Source organism: Mauremys reevesii, linkage group 4 (genome assembly GCF_016161935.1).
Source record: "Mauremys reevesii isolate NIE-2019 linkage group 4, ASM1616193v1, whole genome shotgun sequence".
Taxonomy (NCBI): domain Eukaryota; kingdom Metazoa; phylum Chordata; order Testudines; family Geoemydidae; genus Mauremys; species Mauremys reevesii.
This window is the reverse complement of record NC_052626.1, coordinates 5,213,622-5,231,085: the sequence shown is the minus strand read 5'-3', so window position 1 is coordinate 5,231,085 and position 17,464 is coordinate 5,213,622. Positions and strand designations below refer to the sequence as shown.

Here is a 17,464-nt window from a genome sequence, read left to right as displayed (position 1 = left end):
GTAAGGAACGGTGTCCCTAGCCTCTGTTCGTCAGAGGATGGAGATGGATGGCAGGAGAGAGATCACTTGATCATTGCCTGTTAGGTTCACTCCCTCAGGGGCACCTGGCATTGGCCACTGTCAGTAGACAGATACTGGGCTAGATGGACCTTTGGTCTGACCCCGTACGGCCGTTCTTATGTTCTTATGCAGAGCCGCTGGCCGAGGCGCTACCAGTGGAGAAGGAGAAGCACCAGGAGAAGCAGCAACATCCCCTTGCAGGGGCGTGGGGCCGTTTCTCCAGTGGCGGAGCTGAGGCCAGTTGGTTCCCAGCTGTGACCCCTGGATCTGCTGGAAACCCCTGCGGGCCGGGGGGTGCTGCAGCCCCCCCACGTCCAGCCCCCGTGGCCCCTTGGCGACGGGGCAGGGGCAGGAGGGTCCCCGCCATCTCCTCCTCCCCCCCCCCAGCCAGGCTCTGCTCCGGCCTCCCCCACGTGCGAGGCCGCCCGGCCCCTCGGCTCCCCCAGCGCCTCCCTCGGCGCGTCCGCCCCCCGCAGCTCGGCGCCGGCGCGGGAAGGGGGCGGAGGAGGCGGCGGCGGCGGCCGAGCCACGCAGGCTTTGACGTCGCCGGGCTGCGGCTCCCGAGCCCCGGCTCCCCGCACGTAGAGCGCAACGTGACCGCCCCGCTCGCCCCGGCTGCCCCTCGCCGCTCACACACGCGCCGAGCCCGGCCGCCGCCGGACGCTGCATCCCCGGGCGGCCGCCGCTTCGTTCCGCCGCTGGGATCCGCCCCGGGCTGGGGGCCGCTGGGCAGCCGCGCCTCGCTCCCCGCCGGCTGCTGCCCCGGGCCGGGGGCGGCTCCTGCTGCTGCTGCCCCGGAGGGGCCCGGGGCCCCGCGCACCATGCCCCGGGAGCCGCGCTGCGATGGCATCTGACGGCCGCGGGCAGCCGGCTGGGGTGGCCCCGCGGGCGGCTCGGTCCTGCTGGCGAGTGACCGGGTGAAGGCGAGAGACCCCGAGCAGGGGGGACCCCGCGGGGCTGGAGGGCGGCGGGGGGCCGAGGCGCGGACCCCCCCGGATCGCCCCGCCTCGGCCGCCAGGGAGGGCAGCTCCCCACCCCCGGTGCGCCCCGGTGCGCCCCGCGGCTGGCAGCAGCCCGGGCTGGGCACTGGCCGCCGGCAGGTCCCGCGCTTCCTTTCCGCCCGGGGCTGGAGATGTGGATGCCGCCGCCGCGAAGATGGATTTAGCGTACGGGCTGGTGTGGCTGCTGACGGTGCTGCTGGAGGGGATCTCCGGCCAAGGGGTGTACGGTGAGTCCCCCCCCCCCGCGCCGAGCCCAGCCTGACCTTGGGAGGGGGCTCTCCGCCGCGGGGAAGAGCGAGGTGGGACTGACCCCCCCCCCAGCCCGCTAAGGCGGGGGGTTGGGTCCCCCCCCCTGCAGAATGGGGCCGGGCTGCTGGGGCGGGGGGCACTGCTCGGGTGTCGTTGTGCATTGCAAGACTGGAGCCCCCCCCGGTCCGTGGCTGTTAGCCGGGGCGCGGGACCGACCTGCAGCGCCGGATCAAACTTGCTGTGTGCGACCCTTAGGGTTCCTGCCTCCTGACCCCCCCATCGGCATGCACCCTCCCCATCCTCCCCCCGGCTCATCTCCCTCCTCCCCCGCTTCTCCGGAGAGACCGGGCCCGGGACGGGCAGGGAGTTCGCTTTTTGTGCACCCCCGTTGCCATGAGCGTTGGCATCAGACGAGAGCCCGGGTTCCCACGGCCAGAGACCGCAAGATGCGGGGAACGGGGCTGGACTGAGGCGGATTCAAGGTGGGGTCGGGGGACGGGACTCCCGCTGCAAACAGCGCGTCTGGGGTCTCGGTCCAGGGACCCGTCAGCCCTCACTTCCCACCTGGGCCGTGTGCGGCAGAGGAGGGAGCGGGCGGCTTGGGCTGGGAGCTGAGAGACCCATTGATCACCCGCTGTAAACCCATTTGTCCCGCCCGGTTCCCCGCCGCGCGGCGGCGATGAGCCGCCGTGTGAACGGAAAGCGGAGTCCCCGCTCCGGAGCGGGGAGCGAGCGACCCCCCCCCCCACCCGGGGCTCCATTCTCCGTGGGCGCCACACGGCCGCGGTGCCCCGCCAGCTGGGACCCTCCCCGTTCTGGGATCATCCAGCTCTGGGGCGCAGGAACGGGGCTGCAGCGAGGCCGGAGTGAGGCTCCCAGCCCGGGCCCCCGCTGCCCGAGCGAACGTGGAGCGGGACGGGGGACCCTCGAAATAAGCTTTCCCTGCGAACGAGCCACGCGTCCGCAGCCACCCGGGGATCCAGGGTCTGCGGGGCTCCCAATTCATGGCCAAGTCCAGCCCGGGCTCTTCCAGGGGTCCTGGGAGCCCCTCTGCAGGGGTGTGTGTGTGTGTGTGTTGGGGGGGAGCCAGCTCCTCCCTTCAGCCAGGAGCCGGCACTTCGGTCCCGGCTCCCGGCCCCTCTCCCTGAAGAGGATTTTTAGATGCATTTATTTTGCATTTCCCCGTGAATTTCCCTCATCCAGATGCCTGCCCTGGCAACAGCATCCTGGTGTCAGGAATGCTGACCCCAGCCTGTTGGCACAGCGCAGATTCAGAGAAGACCAATATCCCCGTTAGACATGGAGAGGGAAGCAAATTGGTGCATGTTGGAGAGTGGCTGCTGTAGCAATCATGTAGGGTGGTAAAACAGACAACCCGGAATACCGGGATCTGTAACATACCACAGCCTGGAGTAGCCACCATAGGGATCAACTTACAGGACACATTTTACTGTAGGAACATTTCTTCTCATTAGCCGTGTTACGTTTCTGACAGTGGCTTGTGAATCACCCCATCTAAGATCAGTCTGTATTTCTCTTGCTTGCACTGGCACACACCTGTTAAAAACATAATGCGTTGCTCTGGGTGGGGGAGAACCCTTGATTTGAGAGCTGGCTTTGCACGGTTTTTATTGGTGCAAATGGATGGGAATTTGAACATGGGCACTGCAGCCCGGAGGAGCAGATTAGATGAATGCAAGTAGTTTGTTCACAATAATTTTGTGCATCTGGAAATTACAGGGCCACAATCTGCTGATTTTCCTCCTCATGCAGCCTTACTGCCTTGTCCAGAATGTAAATCAGTCCTTTATTTAGCTCATCGGCTGGTCATTAAAAATGGTATCAAAAGGTAGGCTATGCGAAACCCCTCCAAGTAGAAGAGAAGCCCATGCTGTACGGTAGATGCAGCACTTTCACAGGGGACCATGGTACATACCATAGGCAGCCGTAATCTACGATAAAGCTGTGACAGCGTAATAAACCAGAAAGTCCAAAGAGCAGGGTAACGTTATGGGGCTGGTGGAGTGCAAACACAATACACACCTCTGGGACCCTGTGTTACTTCATTGATAGCCAAGGGGTGGCCTGGGGATGAGGGAGCTCTGGGTCACATTAATTACTGGTCTAAGTAGATGCAACCCTGTTAACTACAGTATAAGCTGCACTTGTTTGCTTAGGGCTAAATGCGTTCCTCTGTCTCTCACTTGCCCCAGTGTTTCTAGTTACTGCTCGACATTACATAAGCAGTGTAGCGTGGTGTGTGTCATGGCTCTCATGCCTCCCATGCTCACAAGAGTATTGTGGTAGTACATGTTAAGGAATCTTTGTACACGCTTCTTTCGGCAGATGTGCGCACACACATGAATGCAATAGGCCATTCGTGTCCATTACCCCCCTGCAAGCAAACTTATGGCTTTAGGTTTTTTGAAATCTGATGTAATTCAAAACATTAGGAACTGTCATGAGGATTTTCCTTAGCGTTTGCATTACTGACGTGAAGCATTACACTCTGTGTGCCACCAATGCATCCTTTCGCCTGTCAAGCACAGGGACACACATTGTTGGATTTCTTGGAACATAAGTTTCTGCATTGCATAGGAGAGTATTTGTTAAGGCTTATATGTTGTGCGTGGGCATCTATGAAGGAGATCATGCCCTTAGTTGGTTGCTAGCAATTCTGCTGAAATTGTTACTGAAAAAAGGATTGCACATCTGGGTTAAGAGTTATTTATAAATAAGAGTTAAATGTGATGTATTGTCATTCTGTAATGCACATTATACTTGGTCTCTGTGATGGGCTAGGGGCCTGCAGACATTCATAATGTTGGGAAACAAGGTGGTTTTTGAGGTATACGAGAACATAGGATTTTTTAAAATTATACATTAAACTCAGTCTTGTTTTTCAGTTGGCAAGCTCCTCACTTTTTTGTTTGTTTGTTTTAAAATATATCGGTTCAGGGCAATGGCACATTTATTTCTTCCCCGAGGGCACCAGTCTAGGCTTCCAGCTCCTCAGCCATCATCTCTCTTGGGCAGAGACCCACGACTCTCTCTGTCCTGCCTGGGGTTTTCCAGCTGCACGGTTCCCTGCTTATGCTGTGATATTCCCAGCAAGCCAGACTGCCTAAACAGGCCAGCATCTGCACTTTTGTTTTCTCTCCAGAGGCTATGAAAAGCGTAATGGCCTACAGTTCTAAGGCCTGGTCCACACTGGGGGGCAGTGTCGAGGTAAGATACGCAACTTCAGCTACGGGAATACCGTAGCTGAAGTCAAAGTATCTTATCCCAACTTACCTCCCGTCCTCACTGCTCAGGATCGACGTCCGCGGCTCCCCCGTTGACTCCGCTACCGCCACTCGCTCCGGTGGAGTTCCGGAGTCGACGGGAGCGCGTTCGGGGATCGATATATCGGGTCTAGATGAGACGCGATATATTGATCCCTGCAAAATCGATCGCTACCCGCCGATTCGGCGGATAGTCTGGACGTACCCACAGTTACAACCCAGCCCTTTACAAGCAAGCACATTTATCCTTAAGGTGAAAGCATTACAGGGAAAACGTAGTAATACAATAAAAGAACCTGTGTGCATCCAGAAAAAAGTTCCCCAGAGATCACCCCCAACTCCAACCTCAGGCCCTGGTAGGTGTCAGTCCATCAAAACCCAGAACTGATTTTTCCCCTATGGTTACAAGTTCCTAACAGTTTCAGATTCAGAACCAGAACAATCATGAATAGTTCAGTCTTTCCCTTATGCAGCTTAGGTCTTTGATCTTGTCCTCATGTAGCAGTTGATCAGCAGACAATAGCTCAGTCCTCAGGGTGTAGCTTCAAAAGGCTGGGTTTGGATAACTGGAGCCTGGGAAATTTACATTTGCCTCCCCGTAGATATTCCCCAGGAAAACCATGTAACATGTTTTGTTCCAAGAGTCCATTCGTGTCTGGCACATTGTTCAAGACAGTCCTTTGACGCCCAGGTCTCCCATCTGTTACCACGTTATGGAACAGTAACTTTCCAAAGGGCTCAGCATCCCGTTGAAGTTAAGCAGTCATCATAAAGCTCCTGTTAGCTCCAGTGAGAGCTGTTGGAAAATCCCACTCTATATTTCCAGAATCATTTTGAGGAAAGGTAAAATGTTCCAAATTGCCTAGGTCCTGTTTTCAAAAGTGACGTGGGCACCTTTCGGCAACTTAGTGCCTAAATCACTTTTGAAAATATAGGTGCCTTTGAAAATTGCGCCTGAAATCGTTTTGTTCATCGTTTTTTTCTTTTTTGTTTGACTGGAAAACTAGGGCAATATTGCACCAAGAATCCTGAAAATGTGGGGGCCTGTCCTGCACCCATTGCAGTTTAATGTTAATTTTTCCACCGATTTCAATGACAGCAGGATCATGCCAAATTGTAATCTCCTTGGGGCAGGGACTACATCCTCTTTTGTGTACACCCTCCCACTTAATGAAACTCATAGATAAATAATGACAACAATTAATGCCCAAAATGGACCTGACTGCAGTAGTAGGCAAAGAAATTTTATTATCTTTTCCCTTCTCATTTTTTAATATCACTTGTCTTTGGGCTAATTCCTCAACAGGTCTAAATGGCAGTGAACGTCACTGGAGTGCTGCTGACTGGTAACAGTGGGGTCTGGCCCTTTGTATTTTAACATGCAAACCACCGGTCCATGTTAACATAGGTTCCAAGATCCCAGAAGAATGCAGTTCACTTTCTTAAGATAAATGTGGGCATACATTTGTTTTAAACTAACATTACTTCAGAGTATTATTAGTAATAATAATATCTAGCTCTTGCGTAGTGCTTTTCAACAGTAGCTCTCGGAGATTTTCAAAGGAGGTCAGTCTCAGTGTTCCCATTTTACTGATGGGGAAATGGAGGCATAGAGCTGTGGAGTGATTTATCCACAGTTACCCAGCAGCTCAGTGCCAGAGCCAAGAATACAACCCCGGGCTCCTGAGTCCCAGCCCAGTGCTCTATCCGCTAGTTCTGATAAAATTATTAATAATATTCCAGGTGAGCCTGGAAGACCGACTAACGGCAGTGCGGACTACGGGGGGTGGGGGTGAGTTGGAGCACGTACTGAAGTAACTGCCCCATGTAGACCCTTCTAGTGTGAACTAGAAGGTACCTGTTTGCGTAGTCCCATTTAACACCACGTGTACAAGCTCTTTGGGTGGATAGGGACACGGGCTCGACGAGGTGGAGTGACTTGCCCAAGGTCACGGAGCAGGTCAGCGCACAGCTAGGAACAGACCTCCGACCTACTTGACTTCCAGCCTAGTGGCTTTTCTCTTATTTATTTCACCTCCTTAATTTTAACTAGCTTGTTTTCTGCAAAATAATTCTTCGAAAAACTCAAGTGCTGCATGCACTTTCCCCTTTTTAAATTACTTCTCTCTGGATGCCATGCATGGTTACTAACGCATAAACAGTAAGTGCTCAGAACATTACTGTTACTATTCTACAGAAGAGTTGCAGTGCAGTGTGAAACTATCTTGGTGAGAAGGCTTAATATGGGCACGACGTGTTGTTATTAGATAACTTGAATAAACTGTGTTCCGTAAAGATGAAGGATGTAGTAAAGACGAGAGAACAAAATTCTTATGTCAATTTTACAAGTTCTTTAGGCCAAGGATGCCGAATTTCACAGGCTTTTGGATCTGTTATAAATGGTTTGTATTGTACCAGGCGCTCTGAACCATTATGTCTTAGAGTCATGTACTCCCATGCGTTGCATGCTGCAGAATGAAGAAAAGTGCAGCAAATTACTACAAAGCTCCCCTGAAAAGTCTGACTGCGATCCACACCCTTCTGCGTGATATTACACCAAACTGAATTACAGCAGGGAAATGGCACAACCTGGATGAACTGCCAAAATTATAATATCAGAGGTGGGGGGTGTGGCCTGGAGGAAGAATGGAAGGAGTCACAGAAAATCACGGCCTGTTATACTAGAGACAAAATTTCCAACTCTGTAACAATTTGCACAAGTAACTTGAGATGAGCAGCTATAAGTGTTTTGGTGAGCAGGGACGGCTCTACAGTTTTTGCCGCCCCAAGCAGCGCACCGAATTGCCGCCGCAGGCGGCGGGGGCAGTCCATGTGCCCTTAGGGCGGCAGGCGCGTTTCCGCGGCGGTGGCAATTCGGCAGCAGCTTCTGTGTTTAGCTGAAGCCGCCCCGGACAGCTAAACATAGAAGCTGCTGCTTCTGAATTGCCGCCACCGTGGAAACGCGCCTGTCGCCCTAAGGGCACACGGACTCCCCCCGCTCGGCGGCGCGGCGCGCGCGCTGCTTGGGGCAAAAAAGACTGCCGCTTGCAGAATGCCGCCCCAAGCACCAGCTTGGAATGCTGGTGCCTGGAGCCGGCCCTGTTGGTGAGATATATATAATCTAAATGCAGCAATGGCTTCACCAGGCGTACGGTGGCTGTCTGAAAACAGCATGTGTGGGAGGGAGGGAGGCTCATTTGCAAATTCGAAGAGGTTCACAGCCACAGCTTACGTAAATGCAACCCAGTCTCCTTTCCCAGAAGCAGGCCTGGCTCTGCTACGCACAGTGTATTCCATAGGCGGCTCTTCCTCGCCTTAGTTGGTGGTCATCCCTCCAGCTGTGTGCTACTCCATGTTTCACTACATGCCTATGTCTTGCACATCTTTTCTCTTTTTATATGTTTGTTACTTCCGTGCTCTTTCCCCATGAACAGGAAAGACCTGGCCCTTAGTAATCATAAATGTCCATCAATTCGTTGGTGTCAAAATACTGCTGAAGGTGAGTGCAAGTTCGTGTATGTAAAGACAGGTATCTTCATATAAAGAGAAGCATGTGTATGTAATGTGTGTCCATCTCTACACACACACAAACTAGTTTATAACAGCATCTATAATTCAGAGCTGAAAACCCCACTGACAGACCTGGGTAACAGGAGTAGCATTCCTCAAAATGTTTGTAAATGAACCCCGAAGAAAAGAGAGAAATTGAAAAGAATAGGCATGGTGCTCAGGGCATCGGCGAGATGGGCCAAAGTGATGCGATAGCCAGCTTGACACCAGTATCTCGTAGTACGAAATACGCACAGGGAAGTGTCCCCCTCTCAAAAAGCACCCCGGGTAAGTGAAGGATGATCCTTTCGCTTGCTGCCGTGACTAATGTGGAAGGGTGAGCGCTCCTGACACTAAGCACTAGAAAGATTGCTCCTGGTGTGTTTGTTTTTTAATGCCTGCTAAAACCTTTATCCAACAGGCTTAATTTTAAAATATTTTTATGTTTTACAAAGATGCACATTTAAAATCAATCAATGGATCTAAAAATAAGAACTGAGCCTGGCATTCCATATGGCGACTTGATTTGGGGTCTGATGAAGTATCCTGTATAGAAAATACAGCCAGCCATTCAACATAAACTGGTGGTCATGTCTTGTCAAGAAAGAACTTTTGTCAGCTACATTGCTGCTTTTGTTTTTTAGCTGCATGCTAGCAGCGAACCAGAGAAGGAGATTAATGACTGTTGGCTTTAGCAATATTGATGGCTGTATGTCATAGCTGACCCTGCTTTTACCTAATACTCTGGCTGAAGCTAGTGACACAAGTGAGGCTGGATGGAGGTGGGAACCCCAACACTAATGCATTTTCCCTGTTAAGAAAACTAATTAGGTTCAGGAAAATAGCTGATCATTAGCTCTTATATTCAAAAGCCAGCCTCTTAATTACCCAACCCCCAAATGGTACGGCTGGTTTTCTGAATCAGGGCTCCCCATCATGGATATCTTTGAATGCTGTTATTGTATCATATGGTTTAACCCTGTACAATTCTGGATATTGTGTGACAGAAACCAAAGCAGTCTCACCCGAGAACAGGAAAGGTATTATGTCCTGCTGCAGTGCTATGCATTTCTAAGCAGCTGATGCGCTCTACAACCGCTAACTCCAGGACCATTTACTGAGCAGCCGATCCTTCAAAACTTTAACTCTTAACTCAACCCACTTAGATTCCCTTGAAGGCTGTTCCCTCTTCTCCCCGCATATTTTATCACTGAGATTTCATTAATGCTGGGAGATGATTTCATTTTCTGCATGTAAGCTAATGCACTTAGAGAATGTGGAGAGAGGGAAATAAATCTAGCCCATCAACCTGCCCATTAACCAACACAAATGAATAGAAATGGCTTTTCAAACTGATTCTTTTCTTGGCGGTCCTAGAGGCTGCTGCCAAATGCACTAGGTCACATGCTGCAGCATTTTACATGGGTGAACCGTGCAAAGGGGATTGGATTTTAATGGAGAGGAACATGGCTTGGTTTTGCACTCCGCTGCACTGGTTTTGTGCTGCCACCAGCATGATCCGGGGAGCAGAATCAACGTATAGAAATGTTCACCGATTTGTAGGAAAACATTAAATAACTGCGATTAAATGAATTTTGGGGGTGGATCCAAAGTCCACTGATGTCAATGGAGAAGCTCCTATCACCGTCTTTCGATGGGGCTGAAGCATCACTGAAGTACTATTTTTACAGACACATACTGCAGCCGTTATGCACAAGAGGAGTTCTATTGGCGTGTTACTGAGTGCTAGTGACGGGAGTCAGTAATGCAGGATTAGTCCATTGGTAAATTTCATATCGTAGAGTTTGCGGTGATGGTGTTGTAGCTGTCTTGGTCCCAGGATATGGGAGAGACAAGGGGGTCAGGAACTCCGAAGCTTGTCTCGTTCACCAGCAGAACTTGGTCCAAGAAAAGAGATTCCCTCGCCCACCATGTCTCTCTCATATTGGAGCATCTTGTGACTGGCAGGAAAGGCAAAGATATTTGGAATGGTGTCAAAATCTGGCAAAATACGACAGGAAAATGGGCACATGGAACATGGCGTGTAATGCTTTCCTTGTAGGTGGCAACTAAAATCCACCTTTATAGATCTGATAAATATCATTAAAACACATTAAGTTTCAAGCAAGCAAAAGAGTGGGCCGTATCCTCAGCGGGTGTAAGCGGTGGCCGCTCTGTTGTCTCCAGTGGACCCTACTCCACTTTTATACCCACGCAGGCGCTACCCCGCCGACTGTGCCGCGTTCAGAGTAGGAAGATGATAACTCCAAAACAATCCTCTTGACATTTAAAGCGTTTTCTGTCGGCTGGCTTGAGTGGCTTATTAGCACATTGCTTGCATCTCCATAGAAGGAAATGGTTGATGCTCTGCATATATTGGGTCAAGGTGTTCTCTCCGAATCCGAGCTAGGGGAATTGGGAGGAAGTCTGGCAGCAAGGAGGCACTTCAAAATAAATAAATAAATCTCTCCTGGCTCATGAGCTAAATCCAGTTTAATTAGAGTCAGTGGGAAAACAAATGAAGAGGAAAAATAGCTCGGCCCGGCTTCTCTCCCTCTCCTCGCATCTTTCCTGGCAGCTTGTCTGCTCAGAGGTGCCACCTTTGACTCCCTGTTCATCAGTAAACGCGCCGCCCTTGATCTGCGCCCGCGACTCCCGTCAGCAGCGGTGGGAGCCGTGTGCATGCTGCTCAAGGGCTTGAGCATGAAAGGTTTTCGTGAGCAAGCTTGGAGGAGCTGGTTCGCCCGGTTTCGATTCCCTAGTGCACAGTTGGCTGTGGCTTTCATTGGAACCCCTTTGGAGATGCTCTAAACGGAGCAGTTTGTATCTTGGGCCAGTTGAGAATAAAACCAATTGAGACATTGGCTTCAAAGGGCTCAAGGGTTGGCTTGGGCGGCTGGGAAAACCAGGGTCATTTTCAAAGGGGAATGTGGGAGAGGCCTGCTCTTTGAAGACGTGTTCTCACGACTGGGCCTTTGAACCCTCTGGGGGCCCGGTGACTGGGATAGCCAAACTTCACTGCTGTAGGAGGCTGGGCTCTGCAGTGGCTGCTGTCCCGTGTTTCTAAAATGTCTCCCCCTCCCACTACATCCAGTCCCTGAAGGCGCTTAAGCAGTTCTCTGTTGTCTACTGGGGCAGTATAGCGACGTCAACAGAACTGATAGAAAAGCCTCAGAAATAAATGCTGGGGGGGGGGGGTCTCTAAAGTGATATCAAAGCCAGTTTTCATAGTCTGGCCCAAGCAGGTAATGTTTAGACCCCGTTGTAGAGTAACCGGACTGACGGCAGGCACAGGTTGAGGGGGGGAGTCAATGGGGAAAAGAGACAGACCGACTCCGCAGACCCACAAACTGGCATCGTAGTTACAGAAATGCAGGCTCAGTGGGGTGTTCGGCGGGAGACTGGGAAGCAATGGCAGGATGTGCGAGTCATGATGTGATTACGGGTGTTTAGTTACTACAGCTGAGAACACCCCCTTGGTGTCCCACAGAGCCCTCGTGTTCATGGAAGGGGGTCTCTTGGCTGTTGGCGCAGGCTGCACACTATCTGCAATGGCCAGCTCATCCTGGCCCAGGATTGCTGCAGCCCTTGGTGAGAGGCCTGCCTGCCCATCACCAGCTCGTGTGCTCTGCATCCCTGTTTCTCTGCACCAGCTCTGGTCCACACTGAGCTCCGGTTGCTTGCAGCACAGGTCCATAGCTGGGGACTTCCTCTGGCTGCAGCTGTTCCTGGGACTCCTTGAGTGCCGGGGGAGAGGGGATGTAGGGGGGAAGTGGACTGTGGCAATCTCTGGAGGGTGGCTAGTGTGACCCCTCCAGGCCCATACCCACTCTTTGCACTGCTGTGGGGTGGACCCTGGGTGCTTGGTGGCATCTGACAGAAGGGGATATAGTGCTGAGGATGCAGCCGGTCCTCCTTCTGTGTAGGAGCAGGGGGAGCTCCTGCAGGTGACCCTCTTAGGTCTCTAGGCCAATTACTGTGCTTTGCCAAATGCATTGTTCCCCGTTTGAAATCACGACTCCAGGGGGAAGCAGTGACACTGACTGCACCCACGGTGCGGGAGATGTTCAGAGGCACTAATGACGGGTGCCTCTTAACTCCCATTGATTTCCAGAGGGAGCCATGCACCCAGCGGTGCTTTGTGCTTTCGAACAGCTCACGCAGTGTGTGCCGCCCAGTTCTCAGAGGAGACAGACTGAAATAAGCGAGCTGCTTCCCCCCTAATCTCTTTCAGCCCTCGCATTAGGTGATAAAAATAATAATTGCAGGTAGCTTTTCTCGGACACAGTGTGATTGTTCAGCTGACAGTGTCCATTTAAAGGTACATTATACTCTAAACACTACAGTGCCTCTGCTCTGAATACATAATATGTTCTCATTAATATGAACATTCTCAAGGGTCTTTGTGGTTCATCAAACACATAATGGCACTTGAATTTTCTCTCCCTACTCTGTATTATTATTGTGACAGGTAAAGGTTTTAGTGTCTAGGGTAACAATTGAGGTGGATACTGCCGATAGCCTGTCACTAAAGGCCAGCAGGTATCGATTTTAAAAGACGCTCCTGGCTTTGAATAGTAAGGTGGTGTATGTATTTGCTTTTACAATGACTTAATTTTTGCATTATGCGGTGGGTCGGAATAATTCAGAGTGCAACCCCAGCGTCACTTCGGATTTGTCTACACTGCAGCTGGGAGTGTGCTTCTCCGCTTGGGCAGACAGACGCGCTAGCTCTCCTTGAGCCAACAGTAAAAATAGCAGTGTAGCCGGGAATAGCCCGGGAGGCAGCTTGGGCCCAGCCACCCCAGTATGGTCCCAGTGCCTGAGCATGTATCCAGACAGCCAGCCCGAGCTCTCTCCTGTGCTACCCCTAGGCATGTGGCCGGTTTTAGTGTCTACCCAAGCGGGGAAGCTGCAGTGTGGATGTACCTTGAGGGGAAAAGAAACTAGCACAACAAACCAGAGGGACTTTTTACAAATTAGTTATTTTCTTCAACCTGCAACAGATCTGGTTCAGCTGCTGGGAAGGAAGGAGTTCTCCAGGATCCACGGAGAAGGGTTGTTTGTACAAAGGATAGTACCACCTTCCACCCACACAGCTCAAGCAACTCCTTTGTACCCTGTCTCTGGGCTTCAGTCCTCATCAGCCACGTATCCGCTACCTTGTGCTTGTGTTCCTGGGTATGTTCTAATCCCACCAACCACTCTGCCTCTAGCCAGAGGGGCTCTCCCGCACTGCGACGCTCATGCTGTCCTCTGCTTACTGGCTGGGTCTTTGCAGGTTTATTCTCATAGATTTTGTTTCCAAGGAACATTTCAGTCTGAATGACTTCCTGTCATCGCCATAAGTAATATGAATACTAAATACAGTTGACTTCAGTGGCAATAGCAGAGCCTGTTCTCAGGCCGTTGGCTTTTGGGGCCCCACTATGCTGGAATAGGCTTTTGTTCAACTTGAATGTAGCTACTGTTTCCTGATTGACAGCAAACAAAGGGCCTGATCCTGCATCTCTCTTCTTACATGAGACAGGGCTATCCACAGGCTAAGTGCTTTCAAGGCTGAGCAGGAGGAGGAATACCCTCTCTTCAGGTGTGCCCGTTTTTGCCATGCCTTTTGTTGGAGTTTGATTGGATTTTGGCATTGGGTTTTCACATTTTTATTAATTGCCCCTTCACAAACTTCCCCTGCTACGCCAGGTGTAAGCCAGTGCAGCTTCAGAGCTGGGCACGGGTAAGATCCTGGAAAATGCCTAACATTATCTTCTAGGTCCTTATGCAACAGTGATAAAAATGAAGCCACAGCATGACGGCCGAGGCTCATACCAGCCTGCCTCCTGCTCCGCTAACCCTCTGGTCAGACGGTCAAGGAAGAGTAGGCAGGCCCCGGCTTTCCGTTTTCAAGCCCGGGAGTAATGTACACATTTATTTCCACAGCCTGCTATTACTAAGGTATGGTAACTCTCAGCCTATGCTGCTCAATGATGAATGTACTGTGATGCAAGGCACTGCTCACTGAACTGAGGTTTGGCTGCAGGAAAGATTGTAAAACATGCCTTGCAATGAGGCTAAAGGAGCTCAACCTATTTAGTTTATCCAAGAGAAATGTTGAGAAGTGGCTTGATTGTGGTCTAGAAGTATCTACAGAGGGGAGATGATTTCTCATTGGAGAGGGCTCTTTAATCTAGTCTCTGGCAAGGGTGCAGGAGCCACTGGCTGGAAGTTGAAATCAGCGAAATGCAAACAGGAACTAGGACATACATTTTTTAACAGTGGGGGTAATTAGCCATTGGAACAACTCACTAAGGGGTGTACTGGATTCCTCGTCGCTTGGTCTTTACCTTAAAAATTGGATGTCTTTTCTAAAAGTTATGCTCTAGCTCACCCATAAGTTGCGGGGTTGGAAGCAGGAATCACGGGGGAAATCTATGGCTTGTGCTGTGCAGAGGTCAGATTAGATAAGTCCCTTCTCGCCTTGAACTCAATGAACCAGTGAATCCCTTTTTAATATTACTTTAATGAAAATATCAGAACAATGTAAGTTACTCAGCAAATGATCTGGCCTTTAACTGTAACCTGTTTTACATTATTAAAAGAATATATATGCTCTAGAGGGTATGATATCAAACCTGCCTGTAGATATGTGTGTGCAATAACTGCAATGTTTCTTTGAATTTAAATGAATTTAAATTTCTTGCTTAAAATATAACCTTAATTTCAGTGTAGTGTTCTTTGCATTTGAATATAATCAATATATGGCTGTAACAATAAGGGACCCAAACCAGAGTTATAGACACTCTTGAACTTCTTCAGGGAAGTTCAGAACTTTCCATCTGGACCCTGTCTTTTAAATGAACCGATCCAAACCACATAATTCAATTACTCCCAAACCGTGTGTGAATTTGGTTCTGGAATCCAACTTCACAGATTGGGTCTACCTAAGCCAACCAGAATTTCAAAATAAAAATTGGGGACACTTTTGTAGTGACTTTTTTAGTTTCATGAAGTAGTCTCACAAAAGTGCACATAAAAAGAAAAATGTATTGGTACTGCTACTGCCAGCTTCTCACTCAACCGGTACATCATTCATGGAGTGGAGGAGGAGTTTTCACAGTAACTTCATGGCATGAATTTGTCATGAAATACTGAGCAAATGTTGACGTTTTCTCTGAGCAAAAGAAGGCAGTAGTTAGTCTCTGCACTCCTTTTCTCTTCACTCCAAACGCTGCTCATCGCACCGAGCCCTCATTCTATTGGGAAACACAGAGTAAATTTGACTCTGAGCAAATATTTTATAATTATATCAAAAAACAAACAAACCATGTTTTCATTGACTTAAATGAAAAACTGGGATATCTCTGGCCTCCTGTGAGAAGTTCCCTTGATATCATATGAAAAATCAGGATTGTCCTTGGGGGAAAAACAGATGTATAGTTGCTTTAGGGTCATTCATAAGACAAATAGAACTGGAGGAAAAAAAATTAGATTTAGAGTTTCCTACAAAAGCAATGGGATGCATTTTTAAAGAAAATGAAAAATGTCCCCCCCCAGCCCTCTATACATAGTAATTAAATATCCGGGACCAAATGTGGTGCTGGTGTAAATGGACACATCTACCTTGCTTGTCAATGAGAGCTGTATCTCATGCATTTGCCTCATTCTCTGGCCTCAGTCCTTTACTGTTTACTTTGGGAAAACCCCCATTGAAGCAAAGGGCTGCAGAGGGACTTGGCCTGAGCAAGGAATTCAGGATCAGGCACTATGCTTAATGGTACCAGTATCTCATCTTTCTAGACCCCTAGTCCAGAGGAGCCCTTTGCTGTACTCGATGATGCTGAGTACTGTGCCGGGCTATTCTCCAGGATAATGCTAGGCACAGTTTGGCCTGTGTGTTTGGCACCCTGGCCTGGCAGAGAAGGTTCACTTCAGAAAACCCTGGTGGTCTGAGTTCTGTGGTGGTCTTTCTTTTTAGAGAATTCGAGGAGCCTTGTTTGTGACTGTAAAGATATTTCCCAATTACAACTGGTAGTTGGCATGTTTAATACACAGCAGTACTCCTAGGCTAGACAGATGGCTTGCCAACATGTTAGCCACTGTGAAAATTAGCTAGCCTGAAATACTCCATACATGGCAAGCGCTTGGAATCTTGCCTACTCTTGATAAAATTGGTTGGAGAGAGGAGCCCTCCGTAGTGCCAGGAGTCTCTCCATTGGAATGGTAGTCCTTTGAAAATTAGACTTTCAGGCTCTGGCCTGTCCTTAGATGCCATTGGTTCCTCTTTGACTTTGATACTCCTCACTCCAACAGGGGTTGGCCTATGCAGAACTGATGCTTTAAAATGCCTTCTTTGACCCAGGTGACCTGCCGTTTGTCATGATAGACAGTGTACTTAAATGCATCATACCCACTTGGGCGAGCTTAATCAAATGTATTTTGGGGGAAAATATGTTGGATTGTTTCGCTAATTACTGGTAGTGCCTACAGGATGCAAAAACGGGTTTGGGCCACATTGTGCTAGATACTACACCGAGACAGGCCCTGTCCCAGAGAGCTCCCAAACTAGGATGTAGACAACACTCAATAGGTAAATAGACAGGAAAATCATGGGACTGAGGCAGAGAGAGGTGCATTTGTATAGGTTGGTGGCCACTGCAGTCTCAGTATTCACAGGTGGTCACTAGTCTTTGGTATGCTAAACAAGTTAGGTACCCCCATTTCGTTTGGTAGCTTGGCGAGGTCCCAGTGATGAGGCTGATGAGGGTCTGTTGTGTGTTGAGGGAAGTGTTATTGGTGATGGAGACTCTGTGGCAGGACGGCTGGAGACTGGGCCAAAGAAGGTGCATGTCTGGGTGGGGAATTAGTCTATGGACAAGGCATGGTGTTGTTTAAAAGTAGCAACCACCAGCCTGCTCCCAAGGAGAGAGAGCTTGTCTCAGCTGTATCTTCTCTCACTAGGACACCAAGTTTTGCTTCAGTCACAGTCCAGAGAAAAACACACCAGGGCTCGCTTCATCCAGGCATACGATATAAGGGGTGGTTGCTTCAGCCTTCATAGATCCCAGGTGTCACAGGAAAGACACCTCCTACTTCTTCTCTTGAGTCCACCTGCTTCTTCTCTGCTAGTCTGTCCCCATAGGTTCTTATATCCCTGCTTGTTAGGAAATTAGGTGGAAGCTGCCCAGGGGGTAGCCTAAAGAAATCCCCTCATACTTCTTAGTAGAGTGCCGGGGTAGTTGTTCATTTGGGCTGGGGAGGGCTTTAATGTATCCCTACCAGGCCCTCTGTGAATTCCCATGATCCTCATCGTAGTCCCTGGTTGAGCTG

The 17,464-nt window shown here is 50.1% G+C and overlaps 1 protein-coding gene across 4 annotated transcripts in view; it reads left to right on the top strand.

Annotated features, from left to right (window-relative positions):
* The first annotated feature begins 967 nt into the window (after positions 1-967).
* MDGA2 (MAM domain containing glycosylphosphatidylinositol anchor 2) overlaps positions 968-17,464 on the top strand; it is a 632,812-nt gene continuing 616,315 nt past the window's right edge. For 2 of the 4 annotated variants that reach the window (XM_039537899.1, XM_039537895.1), the window contains exon 1: positions 969-1,288. In XM_039537899.1, coding sequence (XP_039393833.1) covers positions 1,216-1,288 — 73 coding nt within the window. In that variant the 5' untranslated portion in view covers positions 969-1,215. Of the gene's footprint in view, positions 1,289-17,464 lie in introns of all 4 variants that reach the window. The other 2 variants (XM_039537889.1, XM_039537898.1) reach the window with 2 other exon arrangements.